At 40.5% G+C, this 26462-nt stretch overlaps 2 protein-coding genes, 1 long non-coding RNA gene and 1 pseudogene across 14 annotated transcripts in view; 2 read left to right on the plus strand and 2 right to left on the minus strand.

The window, feature by feature from the left end:
- LOC146458287 (uncharacterized) overlaps nt 1-26462 on the plus strand; it is a 60444-nt gene that overhangs the window by 10772 nt on the left and 23210 nt on the right. For 3 of the 6 annotated variants that reach the window (XR_014858229.1, XR_014858232.1, XR_014858230.1), the window contains 4 exons: nt 23272-23310; nt 23463-23566; nt 23909-24033; nt 24478-24806. Coding sequence is in view for 2 of the 6 variants with exons in the window: in XM_085090748.1 (XP_084946874.1) it covers nt 1006-1044; nt 1197-1300; nt 1935-2053; nt 3170-3261 (354 nt within the window). In the remaining 4 variants the exon portion in view is untranslated. Of the gene's footprint in view, nt 1-1005; nt 1045-1196; nt 1301-1934; nt 2054-3169; nt 3855-23271; nt 23311-23462; nt 23567-23908; nt 24034-24477; nt 24807-26462 lie in introns of those variants that run through there. The other 3 variants (XM_085090748.1, XR_014858231.1, XM_085090749.1) reach the window with 3 other exon arrangements.
- Nucleotides 3991-26462, minus strand: part of LOC146458288 (uncharacterized) — a 33499-nt gene continuing 11027 nt past the window's right edge. For 5 of the 6 annotated variants that reach the window (XM_085090742.1, XM_085090741.1, XM_085090746.1 and 2 more), the window contains one exon: nt 24865-26240. In XM_085090742.1, the coding sequence (XP_084946868.1) occupies nt 26184-26240 (57 nt within the window). In that variant the 3' untranslated portion in view covers nt 24865-26183. Of the gene's footprint in view, nt 4917-24864; nt 26241-26462 lie in introns of those variants that run through there. The other variant, XM_085090747.1, reaches the window with a different exon arrangement.
- Nucleotides 12597-14888, minus strand: LOC146458289 (uncharacterized). The gene is made up of 3 exons (XR_014858234.1): nt 14741-14888; nt 14434-14527; nt 12597-13174 (listed from the first exon to the last, which is right to left on the minus strand). It is a non-coding gene; the product is annotated as an uncharacterized LOC146458289 (long non-coding RNA).
- On the plus strand, nt 15193-21323 carry LOC146458290 (uncharacterized; annotated as a pseudogene). The gene is made up of 5 exons (XR_014858233.1): nt 15193-15813; nt 16669-16767; nt 17042-17158; nt 18832-18948; nt 20379-21323. The product of XR_014858233.1 is annotated as an uncharacterized LOC146458290 (transcript).

Here is a 26462-nt window from a genome sequence, read left to right on the forward strand (position 1 = left end):
AGTAAGTTTCTTCTAGAATACGTCTAGATAGGACGCAAATGGGATGCTAGAGCTGCAGAATGACCTATTTGGCACTAAATATGGGAAACAAGACCTAGCTGGGACTAAATTTGGCCTGAATTACCTTAGATTTGATTGCAAGTAGGTCGAGAGAGGGGAAAACAAAACATTTTTGAGCTCCTACCCCCCCCCCGGCTGTGGGGCATTTGCCAGCTTATTTTCAAAATATCCTAATTCCCGGGGGTCGGCGGGAGGGGGGGGGGGGGGATGGGCACAGCTGGAATTGACTGATGCATAAATGGTGAACGTACATCTTTAATCCGAAGAAAATATCGAATGTTCGGACCTGTAAACAAAACATTCACAGTGACAAAAATTAAGTTAAGATGCTCGGTGCATCATAGAAATGAATAGAGTAGAAGCATATGTCAAATTTAAGAATAGCGTTGTGTGGAAAACGTGCCAAAAGCATTGGTTGGAATACATTTGCTCCGCGGGGATAGCGACTTATCCACTGGATAAAGTTATCCGCTCTTTGAAGAACTGGGTCCAGGCTGTTAGCCAGGTTTCACGCAACACCCGAATGGTACAAACTACAACACCGTGGATTGCCTTGCGTCCCCTTTACAAATACTGTAGATGGGTGGATTCTGCGATACTCAATCCTGATTTAAAATGAGGTTTAGAATACCCGACTTAATAAGGTCTTGTCACAATGCAATGACACATTTATCTAAAAAGAGGTTGAGGTCTATGATCGAACTTGCGGCCCCTCTGGTGGAAGCTGTAACCTGTACATCAAGCTAAGAAGACCTGATAAACAGGTTAGGGAAGTTAAGGCCCTAAAATCTCTGTAACGAGGCGATGATATGATTACCACAGGAAACTTTTATCAAGAAATGAGAAATCCTTCAAGCTAGCAAATGCATGGATACTGATAAGGAATTTTTTTTCTGAGACGCGTAATTATTAATAATGTAAAAATTGTTTTATTTTATTTTGCAGGGATTCCTCTTTCTAATAATGGCTAGTAATTCAGCACAGGTACCTTTTCTTTTAATTTCATATAATGGCGCTTGGTGAGCATCTCTATTTTCCTTTATCATATGAATCTGTACATGAAATGGCGCGTACATTTAGTTTTGCTTGTTGAACGTTGCCCTTTTGTAAAGCGCTGTATTCTGTATCCTTCACAGAAACGTAATTGCGTAAACACGAGCGATGATGCTTGTTCCTTGTACGCACTGAATCCTAAAACATCTAAACTGGTTTGCCTGGAAAGGTTCTGCTTGTCAGAAAGGTCAGTTAAGTATGTTACCCTTAACGCTACGAGTAATGCTAGTCCAAACACTATAATTAGAACGCTAAATAAACCGTCGTCTAGTGATATTTAGTTGCACTGTTTATGTCAGTTCGGATTGCTTAGAGTGATTTCTTTGAGTCTGGCTTTAAGGCATTCAAATGAAAACCGCGCTAAAGAACTCTCAGCTCTCAATTATGTCCGCATCTTTCTCTAGAAATCCAGGGTCCAGTTGTTCAAAGCCTGATTAAGCTAATCCTGTATTAACGGGAACTTTGATTCGAGTTTTAATTACAAACCAATAAAGCCGGATTCTTCAAAAATATTTTTGTCCGTCAGTTTTGACTCAGACTTTTCTTTACCGTTAGCTTAACGAGTGAGATGAAAACCTCGGTTAACTTTTAATCGTAGATTAGCGTTAATCAACTTTCGAACAACCGGGCCCAGGTGAAGAAAGACTTTGTTTACCCAAAAGCCCGTGCGTGGACGCAAACTCCTTACCTTTGTGAGTCCCAATAAATTATTATTTCTTTGTGTACATATACGATTTGTACGCGAGCGCGATCCTGTGTGGTGTAACTTAAAAGTTTGTACAATTAGAAAGTTTGATTATAACGCACACCTTAATTTTCAGGGTCAATAAAGTGGGCACAAATGGACAGTATATTGCTGCTGCAAGTCAGGGGAGGGGTGAAGTCAACATGTGGAACATAAACAATAGTCAGAGGCATGTTACTCTTCAGGTGTTTCAAGGTATTTGTCTTCTTTGCCATATAGAACAAAAAATACTTGTAAGAAAGAGTCCAGCCCCCCCCCCCCCCCCCCCCGCCCTTCCCTTAAAGACACACACACATCAGTGCTACTGAATTTTTATATGGCTCGTAACAAAGTTACAGTTTTTCTAATTAACGACTGTGAAATATGAAAATATTGGGGTCATTTTACATAAATTCCAATTTGCCTGGCGGCCTCAAAAACCACATTTTGTCACAAATTAAAAACTCAATAGCCATTTTTGAGTTGTCTCGAAGCGAGGATAAGTGCAAATTGTTTCATATGAACATTACAATTTGTTCGCATATGGATGAAAAGCTTTACACTTAGCCTCGCTTTCATAATGAGGTTCGAATCAACTCGGAAATGTCCTATTCTCACTTCACATATGGATGAAAAGCTTTACACTTAGCCTCGCTTTCATAATGAGGTTCAAATCAACTCGGAAATGTCCTATTCTCACTTCACTTCGCTGTTCGCGGGCAGAAATAGAATGGGAAATTACGGGTCTTTACCGCTGTCAATAATGCACAGCCTTATTGACTATAAGAATACAAAGATCAAAGAATGACTTGTTGTTCTTACAGGGGAACAAAGCTAATGTAAATTTTAGGTTGTTGACTTTTGTCATCTCAGCACCAGTACGTTGCAAATTTTCATCGTTATTTTTTTTTAAAAATCTTAAGTCGATTTGTAATTCAAGTAATATGCGAAAGTGTGTCATTAAACATCATCATCATCATCATCATCATCATCAACTAATGAATGCATTTTAAATTGATGTTATTTTCCCATCTGTCACAAGTCTGTCACTATCTAATTCGGATCAATCGGTCCAAGTACAGTACACGTTTATTACCAACTGAAAGGAATGAACCCCGAACGTCATGACCTTCCAAAAGTAGCAACAGGAGAAAAGCTTAAAAAGTCTGAAAGTGACGAAGTTCATTCCTTTTGAAATTAAATGATAATAATCCTGCGTTTCTGAACGAAAAAAAATCACATTCTCCTCTTCGCCTTTCTGGTTCAATATTTCTTAGAGTGGACTTAAAAACATGCAACCATGTATCCCCACTACTATGTTGTGTTTTGCAGATGAAGTGAGCAGTATTGGTTTTCATCAAGACAGGCACCTTATTGCCTTTGGTAGCGCCAATGGCTGTGTTCATTTGTTCTCTTTGTGTTGAAGATTTGCATTGTAAAGGGAAGTCAGTCTTAGGTTTAGTTTATTAAACAAGTAGACTAAAATTTGATTATTCGATGAGACGGTAATGTGTAACCTTTTTATCCGGAAGACTGTCAGTTGGCACAGAATACCTATACTAACTTGGGCAATGTTTGGAAAATTTCTATGAATTTCGGCTTGGGAAAGTTTCTTGTGAAGATCTCTTGTTGATCACATCAAATAAGGCCTCTTATCGATTGGAGAGGTGAACCGAAAATCAATCAAAATTACGTGGAAACACATCATGGGCATTGCAAGCAACGCTTCGCTTATGTGTTTAATGAACTTTATTCAGGGTTATCGGTATTGTCCTATTACCAGCTTCTTCAAGTTTTAAGTCCTACACTACGGCTTGTATTCATATAATGCCATGTTCATCAACAAATGTTTTCACAACCGTTTAACACAAAAGTCAGCGTCGTGAAGTGCCTTGACATTTGTTGTACAAAACTTGAATACACTACAAAAAGCATCTCGCCAAGCGAGGTTCACGCCAGAAACGTCTTGATTAATTGGAATCTAGTGCAGGGCTTTCTCGATGTTTCCACCCCCAAGAGAGCTTGCTCGCAGGCTAATTCCTGAGGCCTCCCTGCCCCCACCCCCAAGAGAACTTGCCCGCAGGCTATTCAGATGTCCACATTTATCTGTACATTGATATGAAAAATTATGGCGGAAACAGTACGCCTTATGCTATATTTCAAGCTTGAGGTTTTTAATTCATTACTCTTGGGTATGGCAATCGTGTGTTCATCATTAGACTAGCCTTACGCGGTTTTCAATTGAGTGTCGAAAGCAATTTGCGTTTCCTTTGGTTAACTGCGTTCTGTGATTGGTTAGTAAAACCCGCACCAATGAGAAACAAGATCAGAAACAATCGTGACTTGCTCGCACGCGTTTTCCCGCGCTTGGCGCCGGTGCATCAGTGTATTCGCTTTGAATTCTGTTTGGTTGGTTACGTCTGATGTGATTGGCAATAGTAATTGCTTTGGTTCACTCAGTTGAAAACGGCGCTAAAAAGGTGCGATTAAATTGAGCATGAGAATTCCGCTACCATATCTAACAAACCTAACGTTGGGTCATTCTTTAACTACAGGAACACGTTATTTCAATTCTCGTTTGATAAATACACTCTCTTTTACATGAAATTAAACGAAATAAAGAATGTGCCATTGAAAAACTTCAAAAAGCTGCAAGTTATTTTAGCTCTGAGCTGATCAGCAAGCAACAACCTATAAAGGCTCCTACTTAAATCATTACAAAAATATCTTAATTACAAAAAATGGTTTTCAACCAGAAAGAGCGAGCGTATTAATGTGGTTCAGTTCTTGCATATATTAATTACTTTGCAAAGGTCCAATTTCAAACAACTTTGGCACTTTTAGAAACTGTCACGATTGACGTAACAATGCTTGAGGACCCAATCGGAAAAGTGTAAATACATAAAAGCATTCTTTGAATTCCCTCAAGATAACAGCTTTCACCGCAGTTGTCAAAAGCTCAATACTCGGGGTTTTTTTAGAGTCTTCTTAATTGTCCTCCTTGAAATGAAAGCAGGAGTCAACCCAGTGATATTAGTTCATCAAGGTTGTTCAAGTGACTTCTGTTTGGTACTTGACCCTGTAACGAACAGAGGAATGGATATCAATCTAGACTGTGGACAGTGTATATTAATGCTTACACGAAAACATGCATCGAAAGTGTCACTCACTCCTTGCAATGACAAAAGAAAAGTTATCAGACAGTTGCTATAGATTCAGAATGGTAGTGCTCAACGCATAAGTTACAAATTAAATCCCAAGATGTGGGGAGCCATCTATATGAACGTCACCAATAGGGTTATCAGATGACACTTAAATGATGCCTCGACCATAGCCGTTGAAGTTGGGTAACCGACCAAATGACGTCATATGCTCGTGTCCAAAGAAGTGGGGGCAGGGGCGTCTAATAGGCCATTGCCGAGTTGCTTTATGAAAGCGAGGCTAAGTGCAAAGCTATTAATGTGAAAATAAACTACGCACGACCCCTCGCTTTCATAATAAGGTTCAAAGCAATTCGGAAATGACCTATTGAATATTACTGGTGGGGACACTTCGTAACGCATACAGGAGGTTTAGACCTAATTGGGAGACGTGGAGGACTGCTGCCCAAATAACGTCATACGGTCAGGATGAAAGTCGACTCGTATGGATTCACATAAATTCGGTCCTCTCGGCTATAAATGCGGTTACACGTTAATAAAATCCCTGTCAATCTCTTTACTCCTCTGTGACTGTTGAAAAGACATTTTTAGCATCGTTCAAAAGGAAGTCGATTTCGATTTAAAGCCAGAGCATTTTGTGACGGTATGAGAAGGACAACTTGTCTTGGCATTTTGCTGTCCATCCTTCAAAAAATAAACTTACGTCCTTTTCTAAAAGGCTAGACAAATAAAAGGCCGTCTTTTTTAAATATGAACGCGCTTTTAGTCAGGTTTCATGGACGAGTACGGGGACATCTAGACTTTCTTGAAAGTCCGTTGTCGTGAAATCCATAATTCAGTCGACTTTTCGCGACTTCGTCGCCCATCGGTCATGTTTCGTGGCAACTCCTAGACTTAGCTGTGCTGTTTCTGATACGTAAACTAACCACGTGACTATTAGGTCAGTGTTTGTGAGCATGCGCCTTCATGTGCATTGGTGGGGAACAAAACGAGGCAGGATGCAGCCGGTTTGTCTAAAAAAAAAAAGTTATAAAGTGATAACGGCCAGTCCGCTAACCTAATGTTGCGTTCGTAAAGGAGAAACCGCAAACAAAACGGGCCGAGTACTAAGCATAATCTGTGAAAGAAATTTGCGCTGTCCTTGAAGGGGGACAACTTTGTAAACAAACCGTGACAGAAACGAAATTAATTCACTCAAATACAGGACGAAAAAAACTCCACCTTCCTTTACATATTATATGTTGATTTAGTCAAATTCGTCACTAAGTGTGACGAGGGAAAGAAACAGAACTTTCGCAGTTCCTTGCAAAGTAACCCCAACTATTGTACACACAAAGACCAGACCAGCACACCGGGAACTCCATGCCCTACTCTTTTCGATTAGTGTGTGGGTTCTTTAACGTCCCACAAGGTTATGAACATGAAAGTTTTGTGAGACGGGTCCTACGGTTTATCGTCCTTATCCGAGAAGACTAGAAAGTCTAACCATTTGCAGATATCAGAGCAAAGGCAGCACTTTCTCCTCAGTTATTTAAAGACCCTGAGTGGTGGTCCGGCCGGTGTTTGAACCCGCCGGACCTCCCGCACGGTAGTCCGGTGCTCTACCAACTGAGCCAACCGGTCGGTTAAAAGACACCTCGATCGACACGTCACGCCGTATCTTTGAATTAAAGATTGTTAGGTTTCTTTCTTAGGCTTTATTTTTCAGAAAAAAATGAGTTTTTTTCAGAAATATTCTGATGTGACAGAACTTCGTTAAGAACAAATGAAAATTTATACCGCACGGGTATTCGCGGATCAGTCCCACAAATACAACCGAATAATTGTGTGATGTAATGTCAACAGCGAATGGAAAAAACTCTGTTAGCTTGTAAAACTAGAAATACGTGGCTCGCAAAGCCTCGCGAAGCTGGGGCTGGGTGGAAAGCCCTCTTTCGTGTTGTAGCATCAAATGAGGAGATTAAAAGGTTTCTGAACATAGCAACTATTTTGATGAGCATGGTCTTTTCGTAGTTTCACTGGCTAGTTTGCGGTTAAAAAACTATTTCTGACGCGATGAAATGTACAACGCGCGTGCAGCGCTGTCGTGTTCGATGAATTTATTTCCAACGGAAAATTATTTTATGGCGGCCACAAAACGTGTAATTTCTTCAATGCAATCTTTCACAAAGAAAGATTTCTGGAAGAAAGGGAAAAGATTCTGGAGAGATAGTTCTGTATCCAGTGAATATTGATGAACATTGCAGTTGGAATTTGATCCGGCACGCAAACTTTCCCGATGTATGCAACTTTTGCTCGAGACGACGCCAGACAGCCTGACGTCATTCATACTTTGTTTTTCACCGTTGCTAGGCAACATTGCGGACACCTTCAACTAAATATATATACAAACATACATACATACATATATATAAATATATTTTTCGCTCGAATTCGCGCGGCTTAGCTCCACTCGGGCCGGCTAGGCCCGACAAATTTATTAACCTCGCTTCGCGAGGAAAAAAACCCTGATTTTAATATGGTTTTGAACTAAAAGCATCACTGGAATAATTTCTAGAAGGTCAAAGTTAAAAAAAACACTCGACTTAAAAGCGGGACAAAGCCATGACCATGACTTACCTTTCTTTTTTCGAGTGTCTGCTGGCAAATGCACCTGAATGAACTTGAGTTTCGCGCCTTTCAAACCAATGGCGACGAGAGAATGGTGCAAGCAAGCTCCCAAACCGAATGGTTCCTGTCCAATGTCAAGTAAACTTAGGAGATGACCAGTTTTGACGTTAAACAGCCTTAGAAAGTTATCCTTTCTGCAGCAAACAAGAGATTCGTCGTCAACAAACTTACAGTCAACAATGTCATTCTGTTCTTTTAAAAAGACGTAGTGTGTTTCTCCAGTTTTTGCATCAAGTACATGAATCCCATAACCTGAGTTAAGAGTCTTCCACGTCACAACAAACTCCTCTTGAGGGGAGAAGATCATGTGTGGGTCCGAACAATCCGAGCCAGAATGGATGACGAGCCATGTCGACTCTCGTCTCCATACAACAGAGGTTACAGTGCCATGGTTCCTTAAACTGACTGTTATTTTTTCCTCATCCCATAATTTTGCATCAATTTCTTCACAGCTACAAACAAGTAGTTGGTGCTGGCTATTGCATGAAACTGACAGGACATGGCCTTCACAGTATTCAATGAAGGTCATTAATGGCGGCTCCAACTCTCCACTGGAAACACGGAAGATGTCAGTAACAACGACAAAACCAAACAGAAAAGGAAACAACTTTAATGGGTCACTAAGCTCTACTGAGTCATGCAAATCAGATTCGGCATTCCACTGTACTGAGTCTTCACCCTTTAGTGAGTCAGGCAAATCTGATGAGACATTCCGCTGTACTGAGTCTACACACTCTGCTGAGTCAGGCAAATCTGATGACACATTCTGCTGTACTGAGTCTTCACACTCTGCTGATTCAGGCAAATCAGATGAGACATTCCGCTGCACTGTGTCTTCACACTCTGCCGAGTCAGGCAAATCTGATGAGACATTCTGCTGTAATAGGTCGTCAAACTCTGTTGAGGCAGGCCCATCAGATGAAACATTTCCCTGTGATAGGTCGCCAAATGGCAACATAAAAGGTGCTGGACAGGATTTCCATCGAACTATCAGGTCATCTGATATAGGAAAAAGGCCAGTGCCTCTGAGTTTAGGAAGAGCTCGGATTACCCCAGAAAGTTCGAAATTCCGCAACTCCGCTACTCCATATTCCTTTACTATTACAACACCTTCCTTTGCAGGAATGAGGAACGCCAAGCCAGGCAATGTCTCATTTGCAATTATTTCTCGACATGACATTCTCCAAACGGTTACTTTCACCTCCCGGGCCTCCCAGGAAAAACTATCAGATTCCGTGATAGAATAAATCGTATCTCCTTCACGGGAAAAAACAATTTCTTTGAATGTATTTTCAGTGGAAACTGGATCAGTTACTTCACTTAGTAGGCCAGTATTTACCATGGTAAGGTAGTTGTGAGTTGGACTGCCAATCAGAGCTGTTTCATCACTGAGACTGATGTAGGATCCTGCAGATAAGGATGGGATTACTCTATGTACCTTGTTGACCCAGCAAGAGTGCAAATTCTGCTCTGTGAAATCACTTTCAGCTAGTGTCCGTGGGACAGAAGGCCACAACAGAAAGTGAAACCTAAACGGAGGGACCCGATAATCAGCAGACAGAAGCACGTCCTTAAGAGGTGTTAAAAAGATAACTTCCGGTTTCTCTTCAAAAACAAACCTATAATGATTGCTATAGACCTCTTCTTCTGTTAAGTACAGAAAACCACAAGCAAGGGCGTTGTTGTCAGATGTGAAGTGTATCAAGCCACAAACTGCGTCTGGCTGCATCTGCAAGACTACATCTGCAGCGAGAACAGTTGTTCTCGTTGCACGAGAACAACTCGACTGGACATCAAAAAGAGCAACACTACCAGTCAGGTCAGAAATGGCAATCAGTGAGCCATCTTGCGAAATGGCGAAAGAGCAAATTTCCTCTTTCCAAGGGATACAACTAAGTTGTTTGCCATTTCCCATATCCCACAAAAACACTTTCTTTCTCTCATCGGGACAGTCTGTTAAAATCTTGTTTTGGTCTTCAGTAAAAGCACAATTTGAGAAAGTCTTACAGTCGCTGTCTGGAAAAAGATCATTCAACTCTCCATTTAGGCTGTAAACCTGTCGAAGAGTCCCTGGTAATACCGATTTACCACTCCAATGGAAAACAACAGAGCGATAAAATGACAAGCAGTTCTGTACTTCACGATATGCACTTTGCCACAGTTGGCCTCCTTCAATAAACTCTCTCTGTGTCAATGAGGGTCGAACCCACTCTCTGTTGCAGGTCTGAAGAGACCACAGATGAATTGTTCCATCTCGACATTCACACACCATGTAGTCCATTTCACGTGAGACATCAAAACATGCAATAGTGTCTGAACAGTAGAATCTGGCTTGATCAGCTCCTTTTTGCTCTTCCTTGTCTACGTATGCCATGTACGGTACGTTAGGGAGATGCGATTCAAGGATTTTTGCCGATTTAGAAGACAGCTCAGGACCTTCATTAAGCAGACACTGGAAAAAAAGATGTGGGTGGTCTCTTAACATATAAGAGTGTTTCCTTAGGAAATGTAACCAAGAGTCTAAAACCGAATAACTTTGATCGTTAAGCATCCCTTGCTTAACTTGCTTTCGAACACTGAGGAGATCCTCGGAGGCAGCTGTGCTGTTCACACATAGCTTGGCATAAATGAGCTCCGCGCCCGTCACGTAGTCATTCACCAGCTCTTCTTTAATGCTGATGGTTCTTAATTCATCAGCCCATTCAGCCGCTTCAAGTATGTGCTGAACACAGTGTTGCAATGCGTACTTTTCCGCGTTATTAAACTGTGTCTCTTCAACTCCCTTTCGCTTTATGTTGTCAAGCTCACTGGTGCAAAGGTTGAAAAGAATTTCATGACCTTTTTTGTCGTCCACAGTGAAATCATGTTGTCCATAACACGTCGTGTTTGATAACCAGTCCTTTACCGACTTGTGAAAGAAGTGAAGATGGCCATCGCGAATTGGTAGAAGAGCAGAGATACAAGCAATTGCTTTGTTTACTCTTCGTTGAGTAGTCAAGGTCCTTCCACAGGGAATCAAAATTTTGGAAATAATCTCAACTGGTAACGGCTCTCTAGAAGCCGTTATAGCACACAAGAAGCGTAAAACTTGTTCTTCGTCCACCTTCAGTTCATTGCGAAGTTCTTTTTCTAATCGTTGAAAGTATGATAGATAAACAGATGAAATTCCCCGCGGTAATGCGCTTTTCAGCTGGTCAAGGGTGAGTTGTGGAAGTTCCGTTTGGATGAATTCTATCAAGAAATGGGCAAACAAAAACAGGCCTTCTGATTTTTTGACCAGTTCCTTCAAGAGAACAGTTTTATTCTCATCTCCAATGTGGAAACTTAGCTGCTCTTCAAACAATAGCTCAATGTCTCTTAAGTTTTCTTCCTGATTTTGCTGAAGCTCTATGGGTTTCAAATGCCGTAATGCCTCTACAATGTTCCTTTCTGGACGGGTTGTTACCAAAAGTCGAATCCAATCTGGAAGCTTGCAAAATTGGCTTCCAATCACATCAAGCAGCTCATTGCGCCCCTGGGACTCACTTTCATCTAAGCCATCTATCACTATTAAGGTGTTTCTTCCTGGGTCAGCTAATCTGCTGAGAGGTTCCTTGAAAAGCAAAGCAAAAAGTTCTTCTACGCCCATGTTGTTCAAGTCGTTTCTCCCCAGATTTCTTGACAGCTGTTCTGCAAGAGCATGTTTGTACTCCGCCATGGAATGGGACAGGTGACTAGCCAAGGACTGCAGCATTAGCTGAGGATTCCGGTAACGTGCATTGTTGTGTTGACAGAAGTGGCTGCCTAACAATCTTCCAGCTTCCTGCATTCTTTGAGAAACAACAGCAGAAATGACAGTCTTTCCCATCCCTGCATTTCCGCTGATCACCATTACTCGGCTTGGGGAACTCCGATCATCTAGCCAGTCTTGAACGCTTTTAAAGATCCACTCGCGGGTTCCTTGTTGAAATTTTTTAATATGGAATTCAACATCTCCTTTGAATTCGGATTTCACAAGATTTTTCAGGACGTCATCTACTCGGTCCATCTCTTTTCGTTTCTTCAAGTTCTCGAACTCCTCTTTGATGACTTCCAGTTTTGAACTGCTGTCCTGATGTGCTTCTTTCATTACTTCGACTGCTTGTTGTTGGGTACGAAGTATTTCTTCAACAGCTTGTTGTTGAGTTGAATGCTGTTCTTGTTGGACCTGAAGGATTTTTTCTTGCTGCTCATGCAATTCCTTCAGCTGTGACTTGATCTCTCCATCATTCTTGGCCCATTCCATTACAGCGCTGACGTAATCCTCTACACAAGGCTCTGCTTTAAGTCTATCTACTTCTGACTGACTTAACCCAAGAGAAACAAGAACTGAACTTATTTCCTTCCATTTACCGTTAAATATCGCTGTTTGAATACCCGTTTTCGTCACATGACCATACAACTCATTGCGGTAAGCCTTAATACGAGCTAGGTTTGCCTCCAAAGTAGTGTCACTTGATGGGGGCATCATGTGCCATCCTAAGAGGGGAGGGGATAAACCACAAATGTTGGTGAGTAAGAGGAACAGAAGAGTGATATCAAAGGTGTTGGAGTCTGGGGCTGCTCTACTTGGTGGGAACAGTTTGTCCCATTGGTGTCCATTTAGAATTCTTCGATGCCTGAGGCTGCTGAGAATCGATAAATTGGCATTGAGATCAGCTTCCAAGTTTGTACAGGGGTGATAATTATCAAAAATCTTCCTCAGAATTGTTGTCCCACCATCGATTAGAAGCCTGCTCAACTTGGCTCCATTTGTTTTTTCTACAGAACTAGCCAGAGGTGATGGTGCTGAGGTTGCCATTCACAAGCCTGGTTTAGGGTATGATCAAAGGAAAAATAATTTAATTATGTTGTTTCACTTCAGAGTAATGTTGGAAAGAGCTTACTCTACATCATCGAGCATGAAAAACGATGTGATGTGATAACTATTCAAACGTCACAGTCTATTTCAAAACAAGTGAATTATGGGTGAGAAACTTCTCATTCCAATAATAAACGGTTATACTACATTAGAAATTCAAAATTAAGTGCATATATAACTTAAAATATTCTTGTAAAAAAAAACCTCAAGTAAGGCTCCCAAATTTGAGAACGAACAAACAACCCAGATGTATTGGCACAATTTGAATATGTCATGTCCACCTCCTTTAACTGCACTCCCTTATCCACATTGCCAGCCCAGACACCACAGCCTACTTCCTTTTGGGCGTACAGTAGGGCTTGGTGGGGGAGGAGGGGTAGTAGCAGAATCAAGGCATTTTCTGCAAAAGTCAAATTGTACTTTGTGCAGAGCAACTGCATTACTTGACAACAAGATACTGCAATGGGGCCTAACTGGTTTATAAAAACAATCTTGTTATAATTGTTTATTGTTCTTGTTATTACTTTGATATTTCTGACAGTCCAACTGAATTTACCTTCTTAATTCTTAGACAATGCTTCTAAATTCACGGCCTAACTGCTCTGGTACAAACATGACTACTGTGTACTGAAGGAGAAAAACAACAACAAAAAATAAGCACATTTAGGCGATTTTACTATAATAATTTGCCTTTTTTTTTAACCTTTCATCAAATGCACTGTACATGAGAAAAAGATGGATTTCTACTCCCTTGTAAATTTTACATGCGCCCTTTACAAGTTAGCCAATCAGGAGTCGATCCAAACCTAACTAAGATGCCTTAAATGGCATGAAAACAAAACAAGATTACAAAGAGTAGGCTTCTACGCTTCTGCGCATTATGCCAACATTTTATTGAGGCAAACACATAAGCATTATTCGAGTATTTTAGTGGCATTTCTTCCCAAAAAATTTAATTGTCGCGTGAATAAATAAATCATTGATTTATTGTTGCAGGGGTCACTTTACATCCTGTTGAGTTAATTAATGACATTAATTAATAAATAAGATAAGCAGGCGTATAATGAAACTAAGGGCGCGTTTTTCTATTCACAATTCTGGAATGAGAATGGACAGAATGTAAAATGCGCGCGTTTTTCTATTCCGCATTCTTATTCCGGAATGGACAGAATGCCATTCCATCCATTCTGCTCCCAGGGGCAGAATGAACAGAATGTTGCGAATGAAAATCCAAGATGGCGGACGGCGAGATGAGCGCTGCGGATTCAGATACGTCTCTACCGGAGAAAAAATCAGGTTACACTTTTTGACAAAATGAAACATTGTTTCAAATTTCATTGTACCAAAAGTACGAGGAAAATTGCTGCGATAACGGCTTTAATGGCAGCCTCTTCGTCGGCCGCCATATTTGTTACGCAATGTTTACTCGGCCAGGACCGACGGGGGTTTTTTTATACAGACAATCCCAATTATTCCTAGCATTCCGTACCAACCATTCTTATTCCAGAATTGTGGATAAAAAAACGCGCCCTAAGTTGGAGCATTTTATTGGGGAATCAAAAGCGTAATGTACAAAAGCCTTGCAAAGAGAACAGACAGGCGAAAGCCAAACCTCTGCAAACTCATGATGCGGAAATGACCTTTTAGTCGTGGACTGTTCAGAATGGTGTGATCGTGCTTTCGACCAATAAGAACGACGGATCAACTACTTGATTTTTATGCATTTTCACAAACGGCACAGACGAGCATAAATGAAGAAAACAAGGGCCTTCGGGCAAGCTGAAAAGTAAGAGAACAGCTTTCAGATGTATTGGCCCCTTAAAAAGAACGTTTGGAATGTACTCATGTATGCCTTGATTGTGCAGAGAAACTTGTTAGTCAACAACCTTTGAATCTTGCAGCGATGGCGGAATCATATCCGTCGTTTGATAAACTTGAGCTATATCTGTCACACAGTGTGCTTATATGCATAAAAATTATCTGGAATAAGAAAGGATAACTGATAAATCATATTGCAAACCTATACAGATGATGGGAACAAACGAACGATTCGGATAATAGCAGCGAAGCTCAGATCAGCAAAAGCGGAAGTGAAATTACTACGGCTAACAGACCAATAAAAAAGCATTGAGAGCAAATAAAGCATCTCCGCTAAAAAAATGTCAGTAGACAAGTCGATACTGCTAAACTGACCTTGTCGTATATAAAACCGCGCATCTTCTTCCACGATTGCAAGTTACGAATATTCCAAATGTCAGACTGACAGCCGCACCTCGGAGCAAAATGAAAGTAGACCTCACGAAAATTGGAACTGATCCAGAATCCCATGCCCCTCTCATCTGGTCACGTTCCCTAATCTGATTGGTCAATAAAAATGGCAGGATGCCAGGGGCTTCACAAACCATGAAATCCTCGGAGACCAAGGGGGTTGGTAGTCGGGTAGGTTTACAAGAACGAAAACTTATCAATTTTGATTTCTTCCCCACCCAAGTATCTGCCCCTTGGTCTCCAAAGATGAAAACCACGAGGGATAGTAAAGCGAGCGCGCGCGAAAATAATCCCGCGAGGAGATGCGATGCATTTCTCTCACGCCCTCGCGTGGTTCGCCGCTTTGCCATCCCATCAACCCTTGCGATCACGATGCAAAAGATAGCGTGACCTGACTCAACCAAACAACACTTTCACTTCGATTTCTGCTTCAAAAGGTGTGAAAAGTTGGAAATCATGACTGATAAACCGCCCGATTGGTCATCTGATATAACCAAGAAAGGGGAATTCGTTCGGACGGCCTCTGTGTTTCGTAACTGCGTAACAGCAGATGGATCAAGCGGATTTCCAGCTGAAGCTAATCGCTACCACCTTTACGTCTCTTTAGCCTGCCCCTGGGCACATCGTACCCTGATAACACGCAAACTAAAAGGCCTGGAAAATGTCATCTCTTACACTGTCGTGGATTGGTTCCTGGGCCAGGAAGGATGGACGTTTACCGACAGCAAGCCGAAATGTTCGCTGGACACACTCAACGGTTGCCGTACCCTGAGGGAGGTGTATCGGATCGCAAGTCCTGGATACTCCGGGAAGGTCACGGTACCGGTTTTGTGGGATAAGCAAAAGAAAACCGTCGTGAACAACGAATCCAGCGAGATCTTACGCATGTTGAATAAGGAGTTTAACGCGTTCTGCGTTACTGAAGAGCAGAAGAAAATTGATCTGTATCCAGCGCCACTGCAGGAGAAAATCGATGAGCTCAATGGCTGGATTTATCCGTAAGTTGTTTCCATTTTTCTACGAAATACAGTAATACATGCACGTTTTCTTTCTGAAAGTAAAGAAGGCTTTTTTTGTACAGAGTTTAAGCCATTTTAATTTTTTTACACTCGTATACTAGCTTTTTAGCGCTAGGCATGCTACATGTATGTATATTGTTATTCAGTGTAAACACAATATAATGAAGACAATTTTGAGGTAGAAGTGATAACACTTAAAATAGTAGTAGTAGCAGTAGCAGTAGCAGTAGTAATTATTTAGTTTAAAAGTGCACTAGTGCAAGGTTACCTCCAAAGAAATTTCCATGCATTTCCAATGAAATTTTACTGCTGTGAAAGGGGTGAGGGGTTAGGATCATATCTACTGTTAGAGGTGGTGGCTGAAGTTATAAACAAAATTGGGGTTTTGCTTAAAGGTGGCCCAAAGCCCACAGCCCAGTGGCCCATGGCCCACTTTACAGTTCATGGTCCCGCGACCTCCCACCCACCTCAAAGCCCACGGCCCACCAGTAGTTCACAGCCCGAGCATTTTTTGTAACGCCTCCTGCTGATTGTGCCAAACTGGAGTGCCTGGAGAAGTACCCGCTCTCAGAGCAAAGATGAGAACCAACAGCAAACACAACCCACATGAAGCAAGTTTGGGAGTCCAACCAAGGTCACACTGGTGGAAGAGAGTGCTTTCACCACTGCACCTTCCGTGTATTTGTAAATAGCTATTAATACAAACAGTCAAATTCAAAATATTTGAACATGAAATCCACAACTCTGATGTCTTGAATGTAATTTAATTAAGTTCATCATCATTAACAATATTTATTTTGGGTATGAAGTTGATTTTGTTGTTAAAATCTACAGAAATATCAACAATGGTGTTTATCGTGCAGGATTTGCCAGTTCACAGGAATTGAAGCTTATGATGTTGCAGTGAGAGATGTCTTTAATGCTCTTGATAAGGTAAACATGATATTGAGGACACAAAATGACATTTTCGATACTCATAGTACTCTGTTTTAAAGCAGTGTATGTCGCTGGGGGGAGCAGGGGCTCAAGCTTGGGTAGCCAATCATCATGATCAGGGAACTGGCTCAGCTTGTTGTACAGAAAAGCAGGGAGTCGGACCCTCCTAATCTCCACTGCCACACAATTTAAAAAACGTTTGGAAGCTGTAGTTATTTCAGTTTGCAATCATATTAGATATCGTCGACAATTTTATTGTCCTTCTGTACAGGTGGAAGCTATCCTAAGTAAATCACGTTACTTAGCTGGTGACACCATCACAGAAGCTGATGTTCGTCTCTTCACCACGCTTATCAGATTTGACATGGTTTATGTTGGACATTTCAAGGTACAGTCATTAGTTGTTAATCATTTGGGCATGTTTGTGAAGGCCGAGTGATGAAGAGTTTTAAAAATACAAATCATACAAAATGACTTGCATAGTTTTTAGGACACCAAAATTATTAAATTTTACACTGTACACCATATACGCTGTGTTTACACTTGAACATTTACCAACTGAGGTAAACATTTACTGACTAAACCTTGGTACATTTGTACAGTGTTTATACTGGTGAAATAACCGAAGTAAACCTGTCATCAATCACAATCACTATTGAAATCAAATTGGCGACAAATTCTAAAATCCATGCATAAAGTGCCCGTGTTTATAAGAGAAGCTGTGGCTCTTGTTGTCCTCGTGTTTTTTTTTTTCTTGTTCTTGAGCTGCAAACTCAGGTCTCAAGATTTCAGCGACTCTTACTTTTGCAGCACCTAAAGAAGTCGAGGCAAAAGTGAGTGATTTTGCTTCAAATTGCTCTTTGAAAGACAAGGCACACTAGACGTGCGTGGTCATGGCCGAGAAACTAATTCTGGTTTGAAACCCTTTTACACGGAAATTTTCGGGAATTTTTTTTTTCCATGACTCCTAATTTGTTTCGTGCTATCCAGCCATATGGGTCAGGTGACTTCACGACATTCACCTTGGTCTAAATATTCCTTTGCATGTTTTTGAAGCATAATATATATTCAGTCAATTCTAGCAGTACAGTCTACCTACCCCCTCCCTCCATTGCCACACCTCAAGTAAAAACAAGTGGTTTAAATGCCTCATGCTGCTCACACGAATCTGCATGGTACTGAAAGCTATTAATTGAGGGCATTTGCGGCAGGCACTGCCATGAAGTGTTAATTATTCCCTGTTTTCTTTGTCTTGTCATGTTCCTGTGATCAGTACCTCCTTGTTATGACTTCATATGAGATCATGCTATAGCTAGCCTCAAATTTCTTGTCTCATTATTGTTGATAAATGCAATAACACTCTACATAAATCAAAGCCATGAATCCATAGCTAGGAGCTTGAAATGCATGGAAGCCACAAAGTTGTCAAACTTCTCAGCATAAACTCCCTGAAGTCCCACAACTTGACCTCAGTGGAAGGATTGGGTATGAACCTTAGAGTCAAAATATATTACTAGATTCATTTTAAAAGAGGAACTTTTATGTTCAACTCTGTCGGTCTCAAAAGTAAAGATGAGGCCACTGGCATGGTATAATGTCAATTTATTAGCAACCGGCAACTACATGTTTCTGCATGCCAATCGGTTCCTGTATCAATCTGCACATTAATTTTTCTCATGGTGCTGATGCCCAGACAGCTGCCACATCCAAAGACACATTATGAGTTAAAGGTTTTGAATTGCTTCACTTGCAATCCAGATGTACAGTACATATAAATGTAATTAATTAATTACACTTATATGCACATTAAGTCTCAGGGCTAATATGTATTGGCAGTTGACTTAATAAAAACTGATTTGATTAAAATTGTTTACTGCCCAGGGTAACCTCATGATCACAAAGGTGTACATTGTGTATTTGTTATTAAATTTTTAGAGCCCTGGATCAAAACCAAAAACAGCTTCTTTGGTTAAAAGTAAAAAGTTCAAAATTAAAAATTTGTTTGATAGTGAACAATTTCTTATTAACATCACGCATTTCTACCATGACTTCACTTTGTAGTGCAACAAGAAGCGTATCATTGACTATCCCAATATTTGGGGCTATCTAAGAGATCTTTGCCAAACAAGTGGGATTGGAGAAACAGTGGATTCTGAACATATTCAGAAACATTATCAGGTAAGCCTAAATGCTAGCTGAGCCAAGGTCTTGTTAGCCATAAAGTTTAACTATTCAATTAGGGAAATAGGGGTTGCACAGAAAGCCCTCAAAGGTTAGCTTTTGTTGGATTTAGTACATTAGAACATGGATTTAGTTGGATTTATGATGTGCTAATTGGAAAATGCAAGTGAAAAAAAAAATGGTTACAGAATCGTACACCCGAAAACTCATAAATAAAGAAACTAACAAACAAATTATAAAATAGAATACTTAGACTCCTGTAGTGTCTCACTCTGCTTGGGGACAGTCATGTTAGAAGAACAATAATTATATTTGCACAAGTGGGTGCAAAAATCAGATTTCAAGTGACAGGGATTGACTAAATGGGGGCAAAAATCAAAACCAAAAAAAAATCCCTAGGGCTTCCAACAAAACCAACAAAAATCCCTGGACCAAAAATTAACGCCTAAAAAATCCCATGCGGAATTTCCAAGCCTTAAAAATTTCCAGAAAGCATAATGATATAACATGAAAAATAAAAACATTAGAAATTGAATGCTTGTGTTTGTTTATTCATCATACCAGAAGTTATCTTTTCAGCATCTGGTAGTCATTCTAACAACACTCGAGACACCCAAGACACCCAATATTAAAACAGCCGCAAGACAAGTTTGGTTGTACTTTATTTGCAGAACTACGTGGCCGGGATATGCAGGCACTAACACAAATCTTCAGATTGTTTTGAATACCCAAAAAAATCCCTACTTAAATCAAGCCACCCCAAAAAATACTTGCCAAATTTTCCTACCCAAAAAAATCCCGGAATCAAAAGTTTGGGAAATCACCTACCAGGGGGAAATGCAATGGCCAAAGCACAAGCTGGCATATACTATTCTCTTCAAGCAGAAGGCAGAAGTAGCAAGTGATACTCTTTACAGGGGTGGGGTGGGGTGGAACGGTGTGAGGGAGGGGGGATCTTGTGTCCAAAGGAGGGGTTTATTTTAAGGGAAGGGGACTCCAAACAGAGAGATAAGCTCTAGCCTGCAGGACAGGCATTATTTAATATTTATTTTATTTTTTTTGCAATTTTCAGGCAAGCGGAGGCAAGTGTGAGGGAAGCACAGAGCATGGGTGACGCCAATGGGAGGTGCGCAAAGAAGGTTTTTGTGCCCCTTCCGTCGCGCGTTACTTGCGCTCCCTGCTGGCCTTGCACTTGCCTCAGTTTGCCTGAAAAATCCAAAAATTATGCCTGTTCTGGAGGCTAGATGTGCTCAATACACCATTCGTTGTGAGAAAATTAAACTGCCAGCTCTTGCTGTATGACACAGACAATGTTTGGGTTTTGAACAGTGAAACATTTTCTCACTGTCAGTTAAGAAAGAAAATTTTTGAACTTCAAAGATCATAGAAACAACATTCATATCTATGTTTAAATGATTTTGTTGCAGCAAAGCCACCTGAAGATTAATCCTTATGGCATTGTTGCCATTGGACCAGATTTGGACTTCACCCAGCCACATGATCGACACTGATGACGCAGCAATGTTCATCTTATAATCAGTTAGAGCTGTATTTAAGGGGTCCATTAAAGAGAGTTATAGAACTTCTTGGTGTTGATGTGCACATGCCCGCTGTCATAACTTTGTATGATATAGCACATGTTTAATTTGTGGGCCTTGGACAACAACTGGGAGTTGAATGTTTCTTTTTCTGGCACTTTCAGATGCCTGTTGCTTAAGCTGTTATCATGATGGCATCAGACACCAAAACAAAGATTTTCTAGCCATTGACGATAAGCAAAGAGAACAAAGAGAACATCTCTCTTCCGATTTTATCTGTAGATCACAAAGTTGAATAATTGGAATCAAACATAATTTCATTTCTTGCACAAACCAACTGAAAGCAGTTCATATTCACAAAAAATAGTGGCTTCATTAATGTGAGAGGGCTGCTTTGAATGGCCACACAGTGTCCACTGCCTTCAAATTCCTCCTGTTTACTTACAGTCACAGAAAATGTTACATGCTGATAGCAACTTTCTGGATTGTCACAACATAGAGCAACAGTTGCATTTAATTTTATACTTCTGGTGCATGCTGCCTAAGGGTTTATAAATCCCTGAAAGGCGAATTATTTGAATTGCTTTAAAATTCAAATGGTCATGTTTGAGTTTCCATGTTGGAATAAGCTTTGGAACTAGTTCTGTGGAATAGTCTGGCCAGAGTATCCATTTGTACATGTCATATCTTCTTAGTGTATCCACATGGACACAGGTATAATTTTTGTTGTTGTTGTTGTTGTTTTTATTTTGTTTGTGAAGGTGCACATGGGTGACAGCCGTGTGTGTAGGTTTTTTTCTCTCTTTAATTGTAATAAAACTGTTTTATTTGTGATATTATGGTTACATTTTTGCCTAATTTATCACAATTGTGTTTGCACATTTTCTTCAGTTTTCACCGCTTGAATCTCATGGAAATACTGTCGAACCTCCATGTGCGACCACCTCTCGTAAGCGACCACCTCCCATAAGCAACCACCTCCCATATAAACGACCACCTATCCAAAACACCAAATTTTTCAGTCAAAGCCCTATAATAAAATTTTTGATAGGGGTGTGCCGCGAAGGTTCTCGAACCGTGACCCTATTTAAGGATTTAATATACTTTGACCAAAAAACTTTGACCCAGTTTCTCTCCAATCAAATCCCAATGTTAAAAATAAGAAAGCTACCCTTCCCCACCAGTTAACGAACCCACTCACTGTTCACAAAGAGTAGGGGACGTAGTTCCTGGTGTTGTGGTGTGGTCTTTGTGTGTATATTCTCATGGTTTGGTGGGAAAATGCTCGGAGATATTAGCACTAAGCTACTCCTAAAAATCTGAGGGTAAATAAAGATTGATGATGTTGATGATGATGATGATCAGCGCGAAAGGCAGCACGCAACACCTGAATGGGCCAAATCACAATAGTTAATACTATTAATTACTTTTCGTACTCTTGATGACGAGCTGTGTGGATTCCTTGATACTTGCTCCTAATTTATAATGAGGTATAGAATTCATGACTAATGCACTTGTCATTGGCTTTCCCGGGGGTTGACCCCCGGGAAACCCCTGGGAACATGCGGGGAATTGTACATATTTGACAATATTTTGTGCCCGCGGGGGTGGGGACATTGTTTAGTTTTGGAAACGAACGCTTCAGACCCCAGGGATGCACCCCCAGGATTTGGTCATCATTGGTCAGCGGTACATGGCATGTTAAAATGGGGTAGACAGAGCTGCGCGACTCCCACTGAGTGTCCGTTGTGTTGATAAAAGCCTTTCCAGTTTTGCTTTTACAAGTATGTCTTTCAGCGATTTTACTTTTGTATAAGAGATTCTTCCCTAGATCAAAATGTGATGCGACTGCTCTGCTTCATGGTGTTTGTCTTGATCATGAGTGAGCCATAAGGATTAGTTTTTGATATGCCATTGTGTATGCTAGCTCTGTGGCATTAGTTAAGGCTTATCGGCTTGGATTGACTGCAAGATTTCAGGTAGCACTAAATAAATGTTATCTGTGAAGATACAGGATCCGTGGATTTCTTAACTCGTGAATAGGCCTTTTCACGGTTTTCGACGTCATTTCGACGGGTAGGCAAACAGGCTTGAAATAACAGTGTTTGTATGGAAATCCGATGTCAAATAATTTCCATAAAACATCGCTTCTGAAAAATTCATGAATTGGAAACTTTTTGTACTAGGAAAAGGATTTTAAGAACAAAATTGGAGGGATGTTGCTGTGACAGAAAGCGTCCAGTCGTGTTTTGAACTTTCTATACATTTGTCTGTATAACCACCAGCCGTGAGCTGCTACTAAAAATAGTTCGCGGGAAAAAATACAGGGAAATGTATGGAAAGTTCAAAACACGACACCTAAGCCCCTGGGGAGGAGGATTTGGCGTGACTTTTATGCCCTAGGGGATTTAGAAGGTTTTTGTTTGATCGTTAAAACAAATCCCCGGGGGTCAACCCCTGGGAAAGCCAATGATAAGTGCATAAGGTCTTGTCACAATCCAATGACACATTTATTTTATCTAAAGAGAGATCAGGTGAAACGCACAATATTAGGTATTCAATCTATGATCGAACCTGCGTCCCCTCTGGTGGGAAGCTGTAACCTGTGTATCAGGCTAATAAGACCTGATAAACAGACGATGATTTGATTACCACAGAAAACTTTTATCAAGAAATGAGAAATCCTTCCAGCTAATAAATGCATGGATACTGGTAAGGAAATTCTTTTTTCTGAGAGGTGTAGTTATTATTAATACAAAAATTGTTTTATTTTATTTTCCAGGGATTGCTCTTTCTAATAATGGCTAGTAATTCAGCACAGGTACCGTTTCTTTTAATTTCGTATGATGGCGCTTGGTGAGCATCTCTATTTTCCTTTATCATACGAATCTGTACATGAAATGGCGCGTACGTTTAGTTTTGCTTGTTGAACGTTGCCCTTTTGTAAAGCGCTATATTCTGTATCCTTCACAGAAACGTAATTGCGTAAACACGAACGATGATGCTTGCTCCTTGTACGCACTGAATCCTAAAACATCTAAACTGGTTTGCCTGGAATGGTTCCGCCTGTCAGAAAGGTCGGTTTGATTATGTTACCCTCAGCGCTACGAGTAATGCTAGTCCAAACACTATAATTAAGAACGCTAAATAAACCGTCGTCTTTATGTCAGTTCGGATTGCTTAGAGTGATTTCTTTGAGTCTGGCTTTACGGCATTTAAATGAACACCGCTTTAATGAACTCTCAGCTCTGAATTGTGTCCGCATCTTTCTCTAGAAATCGACTGAGGTCTGAATGAAAGACTTTGTTCACCCAAAACCCCGTACGTGGACGCAAACTCCTTAGCGCGATCCTGTATGGTGTAACTTAATAGTTTGTACAATTAAAAAGTTTGATTGTAACGCACACCTTAATTTTCAGGGTCAATATAGTGGGCACAAACGGACAGTATATTGCTGCTGCAAGTCAGGGGAGGGGTGAAGTCAACATGTGGAACATAAACAATAGTCAGAGGCATGTTACTCTTCAGGTTTTTCAAGGTATTTGTCTTTTTTGCCATATAGAAAAAAAATACATATAAGAAAGAGTTCAGCGAGTCCATTGTCGTCGTCGCCATCATTATCATCATCATCATCATCATCATCATTATTATGATTGTCATAAACTAATAAATGCATTTAAAATTGATGCTTATTTTCCCATCTGTCACTGAGCTGTCACTATCTAATTCGGCTCGATTGGTCCAAGTACAGTACACGTTTGTTACCAACTGAAAGTTATGAACCAGCGAAAAGCTTAAGAGTATGAAAGTGACGAAGTTCATTCCTTTTGAACTTAAATGATAACAATCCTGCTTTTCTGACCCCCCCTCCCCCCAACAACAACAAATCATATTCCGACCTCTTCGCCTTTCTGGTTCAATATTTCTTAGAGTGAACTTAAAATGCAACCATGTATCCCCACTGCTATGTTGTGTTTTGCGGATGAAGTAAGCAGTATTGGCTTTCATCAAGACAGGCACCTCATAGCCTTTGGTAGCGCTAGTGGCTGTGTTCATTTGTTCTCTTTGTGTTGAAGTTTTGCACTGTAAAGGGAAGTCAGTCCTAAGTTTAGTTTATTAAACAAGTAGACTACAATTTGATTATTCGCTGAGATGGTAATGTGTAACCTTTTTATCCGGAAGACTGTCAGTTGGCACAGAATACCGTTACTAACTTGGGCAATGTTTGGAAGATTTCTATGAATTTCGGCTTGGGAAAGTTTCTTGTGAAGATCTCTTGTTGATCACATCAAACAAGGCCTCTTATTGATAGGAGAGGTGAACCGAAAATCAATCAAAATTACGTGGAAACATATCATGAGCATTGCAAGCAACGTTTCGCTTAATGAACTTTATTCAAGGCTATTGGTATTGTCCTATTACCAGCTTCTTCAAGTTTTAAGTCCTACACTAAGGCTTGTATTCATATAATGCCATGTTCATCAACAAATGTTTTCACAACCGTTTAACACAAAAGTCAGCGTCGTGAAGTGCCTTGACATTTGTTGTACAAAACTTGAATACACTACAAAAAGCATCTCGCCCAGCGAGGTTCACGCCAGAAACGTCTTGATTAATTGGAATCTAGTGCAGGGCTTTCTCGATGTTTCCACCCCCAAGAGAGCTTGCTCGCAGGCTAATTCCTGAGATCTCCCTGCCCCCACCCCCAAGAGAACTTGCCCGCAGGCTATTCAGATGTCCACATTTATCTGTACATTGATATGAAAAATTATGGCGGAAACAGTACGCATTATGCTATATTTCAAGCTTGAGGTTTTTAATTCATTACCCTTGGGTATGGCACTCGTGTGTTCATCATTAGACTAGCCTCACGCGGTTTTCAATTGAGTGTCGAAAGTAATTTGCGTTTCCTTTGGTTAACTGCGTTCTGTGATTGGTTAGTAAAACTCGCACCAATGAGAAACAAGATCAGAAACAATCGTGACTTGCTCGCAAGCGTTTTCTCGCGCTTGGCGCCGGTTCATGAGTGTATTCGCTTTGAATTATGTTTGGTTGGTTGGTTGCGTCTGATGTGACTGGCAAGGGTAATTGCTTTGGTTCACTCAGTTGAAAAGAGCGCTAAAAGGGCGCGATTAAATTGAGCACGAGAATTCCGTTACCATTTCTATCAAACCTTACATTGACTCATTCTTTAACTACAGGAACACGTTATTTCAATTCTCGTTTGATAAATACACTCTCTTTTACATGAAATTAAACGAAATAAAGAATGTGCCATTGAAAAACTTCAAAAAGCTGCAAGTTATTTTAGCTTATTTTGTATCAGTCAGTTCCCGAATTCTCTGAGCTGATCAGCAAGCAACAACCTATAAAGGCTCCTACTTAAATCATTACAAAAATATCTTAATTACAAAAAATGGTTTTCAACCAGAAAGAGCGAGCGTATTAATGTGGTTCAGTTCTTGCATATATTAATTACTTTGCAAAGGTCCAATTTCAAACAACTTTGGCACTTTTAGAAACTGTCACGATTGACGTAACAATGCTTGAGGACCCAATCGGAAAAGTGTAAATACATAAAAGTATTCTTTGAATTCCCTCAAGATAACAGCTTTCACTGCAGTTGTCAAAAGCTCAGTAGTCAAGGTTTTTTTAGAATCTTCCTAATTGTCCTCCTTGAAATGAAAGCAGGAGTCAACCCAGTGATATTACATTAAGGTTGTGCAAGTGACTTCTGTTTGGTACTTGACCCTGCAACGAACAGAGGAATGGATATCAATCTAGACTGTGGACAGTGTATTAATGCTGACACAAGAACATGCACCAAAAGTGTCATTCACTCCTGGCCATAACAAAAAGAAAAGTTATCAGACAGTTGCTATACATTGAGAATTGTAGTGTTCAGCACATAAGTTACAAATAACATCCCAAGGTGTGGGGAGCCATCTATATGAGCATCACCAATAGGGTCAC

This window comes from Pavona decussata, unplaced genomic scaffold (assembly GCF_977016875.1).
Source record: "Pavona decussata unplaced genomic scaffold, jaPavDecu1.1 SCAFFOLD_233, whole genome shotgun sequence".
Classification (NCBI taxonomy): domain Eukaryota; kingdom Metazoa; phylum Cnidaria; class Anthozoa; order Scleractinia; family Agariciidae; genus Pavona; species Pavona decussata.